At 51.1% G+C, this 11497-nt stretch overlaps 4 protein-coding genes across 4 annotated transcripts; all 4 read right to left on the minus strand.

The window, feature by feature from the left end:
- Window positions 1-5: 5 nt before the first annotated feature.
- Window positions 6-3576, minus strand: MRS44_005539 (uncharacterized protein; the record flags this gene model as incomplete). Its single annotated transcript, XM_046284436.2, has 2 exons — window positions 6-68; window positions 121-3576. The coding sequence occupies 2 exons, from the start codon at window positions 3574-3576 to the stop codon at window positions 6-8; spliced, it is 3519 nt and encodes a 1172-aa protein (XP_046123752.2).
- Window positions 3577-4154: 578 nt separating this feature from the next.
- MRS44_005540 (uncharacterized protein) lies at window positions 4155-5751 on the minus strand (the record flags this gene model as incomplete). The annotated part of the gene is made up of 3 exons (XM_046271888.2): window positions 4155-4301; window positions 4578-4978; window positions 5034-5751. The coding sequence occupies 3 exons, from the start codon at window positions 5749-5751 to the stop codon at window positions 4155-4157; spliced, it is 1266 nt and encodes a 421-aa protein (XP_046123751.2).
- An 801-nt stretch (window positions 5752-6552) lies between these two features.
- MRS44_005541 (uncharacterized protein) lies at window positions 6553-8046 on the minus strand (the record flags this gene model as incomplete). Its single annotated transcript, XM_046280433.2, has 1 exon — window positions 6553-8046. The coding sequence occupies one exon, from the start codon at window positions 8044-8046 to the stop codon at window positions 6553-6555; it is 1494 nt and encodes a 497-aa protein (XP_046123750.2).
- Window positions 8047-8864: 818 nt separating this feature from the next.
- Window positions 8865-11267, minus strand: MRS44_005542 (uncharacterized protein; the record flags this gene model as incomplete). The annotated part of the gene is made up of 2 exons (XM_065622655.1): window positions 8865-10236; window positions 10453-11267. The coding sequence occupies 2 exons, from the start codon at window positions 11265-11267 to the stop codon at window positions 8865-8867; spliced, it is 2187 nt and encodes a 728-aa protein (XP_065478727.1).
- Between the last annotated feature and the right edge of the window lie 230 nt (window positions 11268-11497).

Below are 11497 nucleotides of genomic sequence, written 5' to 3' on the forward strand. Positions count from 1 at the left end.
CGGCATTACGTTCGTCCCATCAATTCCTTCAGCACAGCATGAACAAGATCTGCTACAGTAGCAACGAGCTGGGTATCTCAGTTAGTTACAGTTTCAAAGACATGATGTAGGTGTACTTACCGGTGTTGCATCGCCAATGAGCTCCGACACTTGAGACACAAATGTCCGACTCAGGAGAGATTCAGCGTTGCCCAAGAGCCCTAAAATGCCCTTGACACTGGAAGGCGTGATCAATGGCAACACCTGTTCAACGATTCCCTTGATGTCAATCTTCTTGAGGGCGTTGAGAAGAGGCTTTACGGCGTCGACGAGACCAGTCAGATCAATGCCGTCCAACTCCTTCAGTAGTGGTTCAACTATCTTGAATAGTCCTTCGATGTCGACCTTGTTCAAGACGTTGATCAATGGCACTGCCCCTCCTATGAGGGTGTGAGTTTGATTGACAAACTTGTCGGTAAGAAGGTCTTCGGCGTTGCCCACGAGACCAAGCAAGCCCTTCAGAGTCTTGGGAGTAAGGTACGGCTTCAAGACATCGAAAAGGGCCCCGAGATCTATCTCTTCCAGTGAATCAAGTATTGGAAGGATCTTCTTCACCAATCCGGCCAGGTCAATCTTCGAAAGAGCATTGAGCAATGGCTTGACCTTCTCGATGAGGTCCTTGAAGTCGATTTCCCCAAGTGCTTGAAGCAAAGGCTGAAGTTGACGGATAAGCTTCTTCAAGTCGATTTCACCCAGTGCCGAGACCAGAGGAACAGCTTCGTCAATAAGAGTATGTGTCTGATTGACAAACTTTTTGGTGAGCAAGTTCTCTGCATTGCCCAACAGTTCGGTGATGCCTTTCACGCCATCAGGAGAGAGCAAGGGCGAGATGGCATCGAACAGGCCTTTGATGTCAAGATCACTGATCTCATCCAGTAGGGGCGACAGCTTCTTGACCAGCTTCACAAGGTCGATCTTGCTGATTTCCGAAAGCAAAGGAGATATCTGGTCAATTAGATCAGGGAGGTCAACTTCGCCGAGTGCAGATATCAGAGGAACTGCACCAGAGATCAATGATTGAGTCTCGTTGACGAATTTCTTCGTCAGTAGATCTTCGGCATTGTCGAGGAGGCGAACGATACCCTTGATGGAATCAGACGTGAGCAAGGGTTGGACGGCAGCCAACAGCTTGTCCAAATCAAGCTTGCTGATCTCCTTCAAGAGTGGTCCCACTTGGTCAAGCAAGCCCTTCAAGTCGGCCTTGTCTAGGCTGTCGAGGAGAGGTGCAGCCTTGGAGATGAGAAATTTCGTTTGAGAGACAAAATTCTTGGTGAGAAGATCTTCGGCATTGTTCAGAAGTCCAACCAGCCCCTTGATGGAATCCTTGGTGAGCAAGGGTGCCAATGCGTCAAGGACCCCTTTCAGATCAATCTTTCCTAGACTGGTGATAAGGGGGGCTGCACTCGAAAGAAGTGACTTGATGCTCTTGACGGTGTCCTTGGTTAAGAGGTCCTCGGCGTTTCCGAGCAAGTCAACCAAACCTCTGATGGAATTCTTGGTCAGAAGGGGTTGTAGTGCATCAAGGACTCCCTTCAAGTCAATCTTGCCAAGGCCATTAATAAGAGGGCCTGCGCTTGAAAGGAGAGTCTTGATATCCTTGACCGTGGCCTTCGTCAAGAGAGACTCAGCGTTCTCCAGGAGCCCGACGATGCCATTGACAGACTCCTTGGTAAGTAGCGGCGTCAAGGATTTCAAGACGCCTGCGAGATCGATGTCTGCAAGGGTGTCGATGAGCGGCCCAGCGCTTGACAAGAGAGACTTGATGCTCGCAACGGCCTCCTTGGACAACAATGACTCGGCATTTCGCAGCAAGTTCACGATGCCCTGGACCGAATTCTTTGTCAAGATTGGCGCCAAGGCATCAAGAACTCCTTTCAGATCGATATCTGAGAGCTTCTTGATCAACGGCGATGCGGTAGAAAGAAGCGACTTCAGACTTGTGACAGTGTCTTTTGTCAACAGAGATTCTGCGTTGCGCAAAAGCTGCACAATTCCCTGGATCGAGTCCTGGGTGAGAACCGGCTTCAAAGCATCCAGAACCCCCTTGATGTCGATATCAGACAATTTGTCAATCAGCGGTGATGCGCTGCCGATGAGCTCTTGCGTCTGATCAACAAACTTGGGTGTCAAGAGGTCTCCTCCATTCTTCACAAGGGCCACGATGCCCTTGATAGAGTCTTCCTTGAGAAGCGGCTGCAGCGCTTTCAAGATGTTTTCGAGGTCCAACTTTGTGAGTTCCTTCAGGAATGGAGAAAGGTCCTTGATTACGGGGCCAATTCCGCCGATGAGCCCTTGGGTCTGATCAACGAATTTTGGCGTCAAGAGGTCGCCAGCATTCTTCAACAAACTGACGATGCCTTTAATCGAGTCCTCGGTGAGCAATGGCTTGATTGCGTCCAGAAGGCCTTCGAGGTCCAGCTTTGTAAGTTCTTTCAGAAGCGGTGAGATGTCGCCGAGTACAGGACCGATATCTTCGATGAGGGATTGTGTCTGGTTGACGAAATTGGGCGACAGTAGATTTCCTGCATTCTTGACCAAAGAAACAACGTCTTCGATCGAGTCTTTCTTGAGAAGCGGGTCTAAAGCTTCAAGAATGCCATCGAGATCAAGATCCGTAAGCTTCTTGAGGAGTGGCGATAGATCACCCAGCAAGGGCGAGACGTCCTTAACCAGGGATTGGATTTGCTTGACGAAAGTTGGTGATAGCAATGTTTGTGCGCTATCAACTAGCTTCACGACATCTTCGATAGACTCCTTCTTGAGAAGAGGTCCCAACGCTTCGAGGATCCCGTCGAGGTCAAGATCCGTCAGCTTCTTGAGTAACGGTGACAGATCACTCAGCAATGGCGAAACATCTTGAATGAGAGACTGTGTGCCGTTGACAAAGCCGGGTGTCAGAAGAGCTGCACCATTTGACAAAAGATTGTCGATGTTGTTAAGATTGTCGGTTGTGAGGAGCTTGAGGACCTTGTTGACAATGCCAGCGATGTCGACGTCTTTGATCTCATCAACCAGTCCTTTCAAGTCCAGTTCTGATACCACATCTATAAGTGGACCAGCCTTGGTAAGAAGTGCCCTGATGGTGTTGGGAACGGGCGGCTTCAAAGTCGCGGCGAGGTAGACCATGGCATCGTGGAAAGCCTGGAGAAACTCGGGGGTGAGCAAATCACCGAGAGCTTTCAAAAGGCCTTCGAGATTTCCGAGCGCCTTGGTGAGTCCGCCGAGAGACTCTCCTAGGTCACCGAGTCCAGGAATACTTATGCCCCGGCTGCTGGAGTCTCCATCATCTGAACTCGAGCTGGAACCCGAGTCTGTGGCATTTTGGCGCTTGAGCAAGACTGGCGATCGGAGACTGGCGCTGCTCTTGAGTAGGATGTTGAGCTCCTTCAGCGCATCTGTCAACTCTGATCGAGGAACAAGTGCGAGGTTGTGCTTTTCCAGGAGCTCTACCAGCTGCAGCTCAGGCGCCGAGACGGTCTTGGGCGATGCATGGCTGAGGGGTATCAGAGCTGCGACGAAGAGGTTGGAAATCTTCATGACTGCGATAAAACGGCCTGGGAGATGCAAAAGTTGGTCCCGGTCCCGTCTCTGTCGATACAGCTAGGGCGGAGAGAAGATCACACGCCATTGCTGTGTTTATACAAGATAACACTCCCCCGCCCAACCACGAGCTTTTGATTAGCACTGCAGTCAAACCCCGGCCCGCTTGTCCACTTCCCCACGATTACCCCAGACCAACCTGGCTACGTTCCTTGTTTCCTCAGCCGTGAACGCGGGGAACCTTGCTCTGGCCCAGCCGGATCGTTGAGCCGATCTTTTTAGTTTCTGTCCGCACCTCGCAAGCTATCTCATTTCGGGAGCAGCTCACATGAGCCGCCCGCTGCCAGGATCGGCGAGAGGTTGCATGGCAATTTCCCTCACAAAAAGTTCCTCGAGGATCTTGAAACACGGATTGCCTAAACGGCGATAGCCAAATTGCCTTGGCAGGGATGCGACAAGGGGGGTTTGTGATAACGGAGACTACAATCAATAGCGCCGAGTTTATTCCAAATCCTGCAACCGTGCGAGCACAATCACCAACAGGCATGAAAGTTGGGGCATTCTCCAGGCAAAGGCTAGGTTCGGGAAACTTGGGTGAGACTTGGAGCCTCATAGTTTAGATCAATGGTCCAAGTAAACCCATCTGAGATGGCGTCCCGAGGCACGTAGTATGGTCGGCTGGTAAAAGCGCCCCTTGTGATTGTAAAGTTATCTTCGCGGTACTGAAGCAGTTCGTTAGTTGCTAACCTAGACTTCTCCGGACATCATGATAAAAGAGATCTGTTGAATAATTCCATGTGATTTTACATCAGTATTAAGGCTGAAGGAGTAGTCTGATGTGATTATGAATATTACGACAACTATCACTCAAAGGTAACATGAGTTAAGTTTAACTACCATTCTGACTTGCGAGCTATGAGAATGTAATCAGTAAACGACGGGCGTGCAACGAACACCTATCTGGCCGCCTTGAAGTCAACATCTCCCACTCTAGTTACCACCCCAACTCGATGATAGTAGGTTGTCGCCCTGACGTATGGATCCAGTTTCCAATAGTTCAGCTGAAGCACTTTCACCAGCTGATTTCTCTCCTCATTCTTCTCTTTTCCCAGAACAAACTCTGGTTCCAGAGACGCCCAATCCGCTGTCAATCGATTGAACTGATCGATCAGCTCGTCCCTTTCCTGCTGGACTTTGACCTTCTTCTCTTCCGATTGCATTCTCTCATTTTCGGTTGGTACTGGGTCAATGTACTTGTATTCCCAGGCGTCTTGACCCCCATAGGATATCTGTAGGTTGTCCTTGGCAATGAACTTTGTTAAGGCTTTTGTGCCGCTGGTGAAATGAACCTTGGACGAGATGACAGGGTCCAGCCAATGTTTGATGACACTCCATATGCCTATCAAATAAAGTTAGTATCTGAAGAGCGATAATGGAATGGAGAAGCTACTTACCCCAGAAGACGAACGGAGCGTTGTGGACAAGCACTGAGGCAAGAGTTTCGGGGTATCTGGCCTCCAGGATCTCAATGAGGAACTTGACGACATGGAAATCCATGTTTCGCAGTCCGAATCCGCTCAGATCAAAGATCAGACAGACTTTGTCGTGCGCATCTCGTGCCATCATCCTGAGGGTCTCAATGTTGTGCAAGACATAAGTCTCCATGGCCCCGGGAGATTGCTTATGTGGATCGTGAAGGCGAACTCTGATGATGTAGATTGGGTGTCCGTCTTTGTCGGTGCCTCTAACATAGCTCTTTCCAGAGCGGTACTGCATGATGAATGCTTCTTCATCCACAGTTGGCGCTTTCTTCAGCCCGACGCTCTCGCCCCCTGCAACAATGGCCTCGTCAACACGCCTTTCACCTCGCCAGTTGACTGCAGAGACGAGCATGTTGACTGCCTTCAACACATCCCAGTTTCGGGCCCGGAGGAATCGGAGAACAGTAGCATCGGGATGATCGGCAAGTATCATCCCCCAGAAGAGACGGCTGAAGCTCTCTGGCGACTTGTTCTTGAGGTGATGCTGGAACTCATGACTTCTGTCTGGAGCATCTTGGCTAACACAGTAAGGCCCGCAGAGTCGCAGCAAATGCACCCATGCCTCTTGCAGCTTGCGTTCTTCGTCAACCGTCAAGTTGCCAAGGGTACCAGGCTCCGATTGAGTTGACATGGTGAGGCTTAAAGTGCTAATAGTTGAGGAGGATTGGTTGAAACTACAGGAGAAGAAAACGTTCATAAGAGATGCTGAAAAGGAATATTGTGTAGAGCCAGTTGGAGTGTCGTGGGCTAGGTGTGACGTCTAAGTATCTCTGCCGCCCGTTGAAGGAAACGAAATCACAAGCTATCTAATAGGGTGTTGAGAATGTTGGCCGAAGCGGATGGTAGCTCCGCAGTCCACTCTTCCTCGGCTATGACCATGGTCACTATGACAGGACTAAAGAAGACCAAGTTTCGCCGTGGCCAACTCAATGGTGCTGGCCCAAACAACCATCTGCTCGGAAGGTGGTCCTGAATCGGGAAAGCCACGAGCAACGTTGGAGTTGGTGTCTCGGAACCAGCGTCTTAGGGCTTCGGCAGTACTATTGGGGGCTAATGTACCCCGCACGTAGCAAAGCCGATCTGTCGGCTGGAGAAAAGACGTCATTGCGAGATCTACAGGGTTTGTGATAACGGCGCAAAGCGAACCGATCCGGACGATCTAGTTAGACCCTGAAGGAGTTTAGAATGCGATCTCATGTTTCCCCCAAGACTTCACTGTGTATAATGGCACGAGCATATGACGTAGAAAAAAACAGTGATTGTGATTCTCGCGAACGCAGCAGTCCGTCGAGACTCATTAAACAATTTAGATCTTTTGTAGCAACATTGAAGTATGATTCATGACGGAAAAGGTGAAACACATCCTCTACCTATTTAGAATAATGCCAGTTGAAGATCCCAACAGAAACTTTCGCAGCTACGATGCTTCTTCCTACGAGAACTCCAGGTCCTTGGTCACATCTCCCCAGCTAGCCCCAGCCATATCGGCAAAGTAATTGGACTTTGGGCTCCATAATCCTGTTCCGCCCTTTGGGAAAACTGCCCCAGCATTCTTCAGATAGGTTGAACTCAAACTCATCATGGGCTTCACTGGCATGTCCTTGGACGCAGCGTTCCGTGGCACCGCAACACTCGCCTTTCGCTGTTTCATCTTCTGGAGGATGCGCACAAAGAGCCGCGCGCTGACGTCAGCCCCGAGTGTCCACGATGCATTCTCGTAGCCCGTCATGAAGAGAAGATTGGGGACGTCCTGGAGCATGGCCGCCCTCCAAGCAAACTTGTCTGCGACATTGAAGGGCTGGTCATCCACCGCGAACTTGATCCCTCCACCAAAGCGCAACTTCAAGCCGGTGGCTGTGACGATAACATCCGGGTGTAAGACTGCACCCGACTGAAGCACAATGCTCTTCTCAGTGACCGCCTTGATCGTGTCAGTGACGACGTCCGCTTTACCTGACCGAATGGCGGCAAAGAAGTCGCCATTCATGCAGGCGCAAAACCTTTGCTCCCATGGGTTGTATCGAGGCTTAAAGTGAGGGTCCCAGCTGACATCGGGAGGGAGCTGCTTGATGGTGACGTGTTTGATGATTTTCTTGGCTAAACCAGGGCATGACTTGCACAGAAGTGTTGTCAAGTAGCTCCTGAATAGCCACAAGAGCCTGTTGAGAAAGTGGGCGACACTTGCGGGTAGGACAGTGAAGAGAAGAGTTGTGAAGAAACTGTTCGAGGGCAAGGGAAAGATATACCCCGGGCTTCTTTGCAACATAGTAATCCGTTCCGCCTTATCGGCCATGGATGGCACAATCGTGACAGCAGTGGCACCGCTCCCAATGACCACGACGTTTTTGTGTGTGTAGTCGTAGTCCTTAGGCCAGAACTGGGGATGGATGACCTTTCCTTCAAACTTCTCAATCCCTGGGATCACTGTCTGCAGTGGTGTTTGGTAGTCGTAGTAACCGGTTCCAAGGAGCAGGAATCGAGCCTGGAAGAGAGTAGGCTCATCCTCTCCCGGCCGAGTCACTTGAAGCTCCCACGTCTTCTTTCCGGAGCGCCAGTTTGCCGTCAACACAGTGTGGTTGTAGCAGATATGATGATCGATGCCGGCCGATCTAGCGGACTCGATCATGTAGTCTTTGATCTTGTCACCGGCAGCCAAAGATTCGTTGTGCTTCCACGGGCTCCACGGAAAGCCAAATGTGAAGATGTCGGAGTCTGATCGAATGCCGGGGTATCTGAACAGATCCCATGTACCTCCGATGGAGTCGCGGCCCTCGAGAATGGCATATTTGAGGTCGGATGGTCCTTCGGTTTGGAGGCGGTATGCGGCGTTGATTCCAGAGATGCCTGCTCCGATGATGATGACATCGAAGGACAAATCACCTTGGATGGTGGAATCGGCGACTGGTTCTTCTGCGTGATTGCCCATCGCGCTTAAAGATCATGGAGCAAAATGAAGGTCAAAAGATATTGAAAACAAGCAGGAGGCTTGCAAGTTTCTGCATAAACGAAGAAGATCTAGATGTCTAACTCATGAACGAAACATGCTGCCGTTCAACGATGGCCATATATTGTGTAAACGTCAATCTTTCCACCATCGTCATTGCCCTTGCATAGGTGGCGCAACCCGCGATGGAGCCTCGGTTGCCGGCGTCGGGGTCTTTCAATTGCCGTGTCGCGTCAAGTTAACTGCCCGGTTATAGCCTAGTTTCCGAGAGAGCGACTGATAGCATGTGAACTCGCCCAAAACCACGCATTTCTTGCTGGAGACCGTGTCGGATGATCACATCGGACTTGTATGTGGTGCCTCTTCTCCTTCGGGGTGCGGTGTCCGCGGAACCAGATGCGGGATCGCAAGCTAAACCACACAAGGGAACCCCATTCGAAGGTCGGCTTCATGACAGAGAATGCGGGGAAGGACGTGCTGAATCTCTGCGCCTTGGACGATCCTGCCCTCGTCGGGTTAGACAGCTCACCCAAACCTGTCAGTTGTTAGCGGGTGGTCAGGTTGCTCGGGATGGGGACATAGCCGAACGCAACTACGCGATCTTGGCTGTCAAGACTGCATTACCTTCAACTGGCAAGGAATCGTCAGTTGCTCCGATGCTCCGTTTCACTGTCGGCATGCGTTTCAGCCGTTAAGAGTCCCATGATCATGGCAGTTGCGCGTCATTCCAGAGCGAGTTACCCCGCTGCCTCTGAATCGAATGCATGTGAAATTGAGGGCCTATGAGAGAAGCTACTACTCTACGACAATGAGTCTCGGCTATAGCTGCAAAGATTGATGCCCGCAGCCTCAGTAAGGAAATCCTTTGCGTGCTCTGCTGCCTTCTCTGCCTCGGCCCCAAACCCGATCCGAGGTCCCAACAAAAGAATGTCGTGGGGACAGTGTTCAGATATGTCCAGGTGAATCATCCAACCATACTTCTGGTAGCGCTCGCAGAAGTCCCGGATGTCGTGATAGAGGACTTCGTTGCCTCCAGCATTGACAAACGTCGGGATGCTTACGTCCGGTTTGAAGGGGTGACGTAACGGTGATAGATATGGGCCCGACGGGTCAAACATGCCAGATTCCGAGATTGTCAAGGCGCCCCATCGCCCAAACTCTTTGCTGAGATAGTCCGTCTTGTAGTTAGGCGACCTCGTCATGTCTTGCTCGAGCGCCGCACTCACATCAACCCAAGGGGACCAAAGAGTGACGGCTCGCGGGAATGGAATCTCGTCCTGTTGACCATACTCGTGGATGTACCGCAATAGCCCAAGTGCAATGTTGGCTCCCGCTGAATCACCCGACAGGATGATTTGGCTGGCCGGGATGCCTTTGGTCTTGATCAGACAGAGGTACGCCGTGAGAGCATCTTGTAGCGGAGCGGGAAAGCGCCCGCCGTTGCTGCTAGACAGGCGATATTGCGGCGTGCATACATGAGTGCAGCCCGTTTGCTCTATCAAATATCGAGCAAGATACCCGGTATCTTCATCGCGACCGTTGCCGATAACGAAGGCGCCTCCGTGAAAGTGAAGAACTACCATCATATTCGATCGTACCAGCTCAGGAGGCGGTGGTCGTGCTGGTGTCCAGGTCAAGCCCAGCTGAGCAGGCTGAATGGCAATGTCTGACAATACTCCTCTGTATAGCTTGGGAGACCTGGGCGCAACAACTTCGAAACGGTTCTTCTCTCGCCCCGGACGAAGATTAAGTCTGTCTCCGGCTTTCGTAAGCGACCAGTACAGCAGCAATAGTCTGACCACGCGCATGCGAGCAGCCTGGTTCAGTGACCACTGTCGGGAGGGCCGTGCCCATGGAAGCAGGCAGAGGGCAACGTGGAGCCCAAAGTGAGTAAGTAGCCACGGCGAGTACAGGAGGACATAGATGTAGGCGAACAAGGCTTTCAAAGGAGAATTGGCAGCCATAGTGAAAGGTTTCAAGTTTTGGGCAGATTGACAAGGTGTTGTTTTTTGGCGATTGTCGCAGGTTCGAGTAAAGTTGACAGTATAAAAAGCATTTTCCACGAGACGGGAGGGATTTCTCCCCTTACATAGTCCGCCAGCGAGGAGACGTACCTCGGCATCAGCTTTAAAGCCCAGATCAAGATCACTAGGGATCGCTGCTACATCATTTCTAGTTATTCTCAAGTCACGCATCGCCCAGTTCTTCTAGTTAGTAACTCGGCAGTCAATCGCGTTTCTTATTCACGTGAACACGCGGAGGAATATGAAGAGCTTGCTCGTCACACGTGCTACTTGGCTCCGACAAGACACCTTTCAGCCTAAGCTGCATTCAATTTCAGCTTCTACATAAACCAAGCTCGCCAGGTATTCCCAGACTCTAATCTACCGCATAGCGCCTTTCCCAATACCATCGCGCAGCAGCTCTTGAAGCCAGGTCGGCCACCCTCGAATACCCGAGATGGCTGACGCAGACCGTGGGATAATAAGCTGGCCACCCCTTCTGCTCTTTATCTGCCCAACAACTTCACTAGCAATTTGATCGCTCATGAGAAACCGAACACCTGAGTCTTCGAGGTGATCTGCAAAGTCCTCAACGAGAGGAGTCCTGACGAAATTGGGGTGAACAACAGTTGTCAAGACATTTGGAGACTTGTAGAAGTGCTTCAGCTCACATGCCAGAGATTCGTGAAATGACAACGCCCCAGCTTTCGTGGCCGAGTAGTCTGCCCCAGTTGGAAGTGCAACAAACGATGCAATGCTTGCAACCGTGACTACGTGACCCTTGTCCAGCTGTATCATGCGGGGAAGAAACTGTTGGGTGGTAAACCACAAAGCCATGACATTGACGCCAAAGATTCTGCGGAGAAATGACTCTGGCATCTTGAGAATGGGAGTTGGCTTGGTGATGCCGGCGTTGTTGATGAGGATGGATGGATGTCCAAGTTCCCGGCGAAGAGCGTCGGCAGCTTCTGCGACAGACTCGGCAGAAGTAACGTCGCAGTGGTAGAAAGAAACACGTGAGTTCTCTTGCAGGTCTTTTGGCAAGTCTTGGACATCCAGGACAGCGACATGAACACCAAGACTGACAAGCCTTTTGACAATGTCCTTCCCTATTCCGCTCGAACCCCCAGTGACAACAGCGATCTCGTTCGGCCAGTCCCAGCCTTTGCTTGCTCTAAGACGCCAAGAATTGGAAGCCATAGTGTTGAGGGTCTTGTTGAAGGACCTAATCAAGCCCAGGCCCACGAGAACTTGCAAAGCAAGCTTGATAGTTGCAGGCTTCAAAGATTCCGTGACTGAGTCTGGCAGCCTACTAATGACAGAGGCAAGAGCATCGTGGGCGAGATGAGGAGCATGGGTGGCTATGAGAAGCAATGGGCCTGTCAAGAGGGGGAGAGAATGATTCGACCAAGTTGGGAGATGTGCTCGAT

This window comes from Fusarium solani (assembly GCF_023522795.1).
Source record: "Fusarium solani strain SB1 chromosome Unknown bctg00000002, whole genome shotgun sequence".
In the NCBI taxonomy this organism is placed as follows: Eukaryota; Fungi; Ascomycota; class Sordariomycetes; order Hypocreales; family Nectriaceae; genus Fusarium; species Fusarium solani.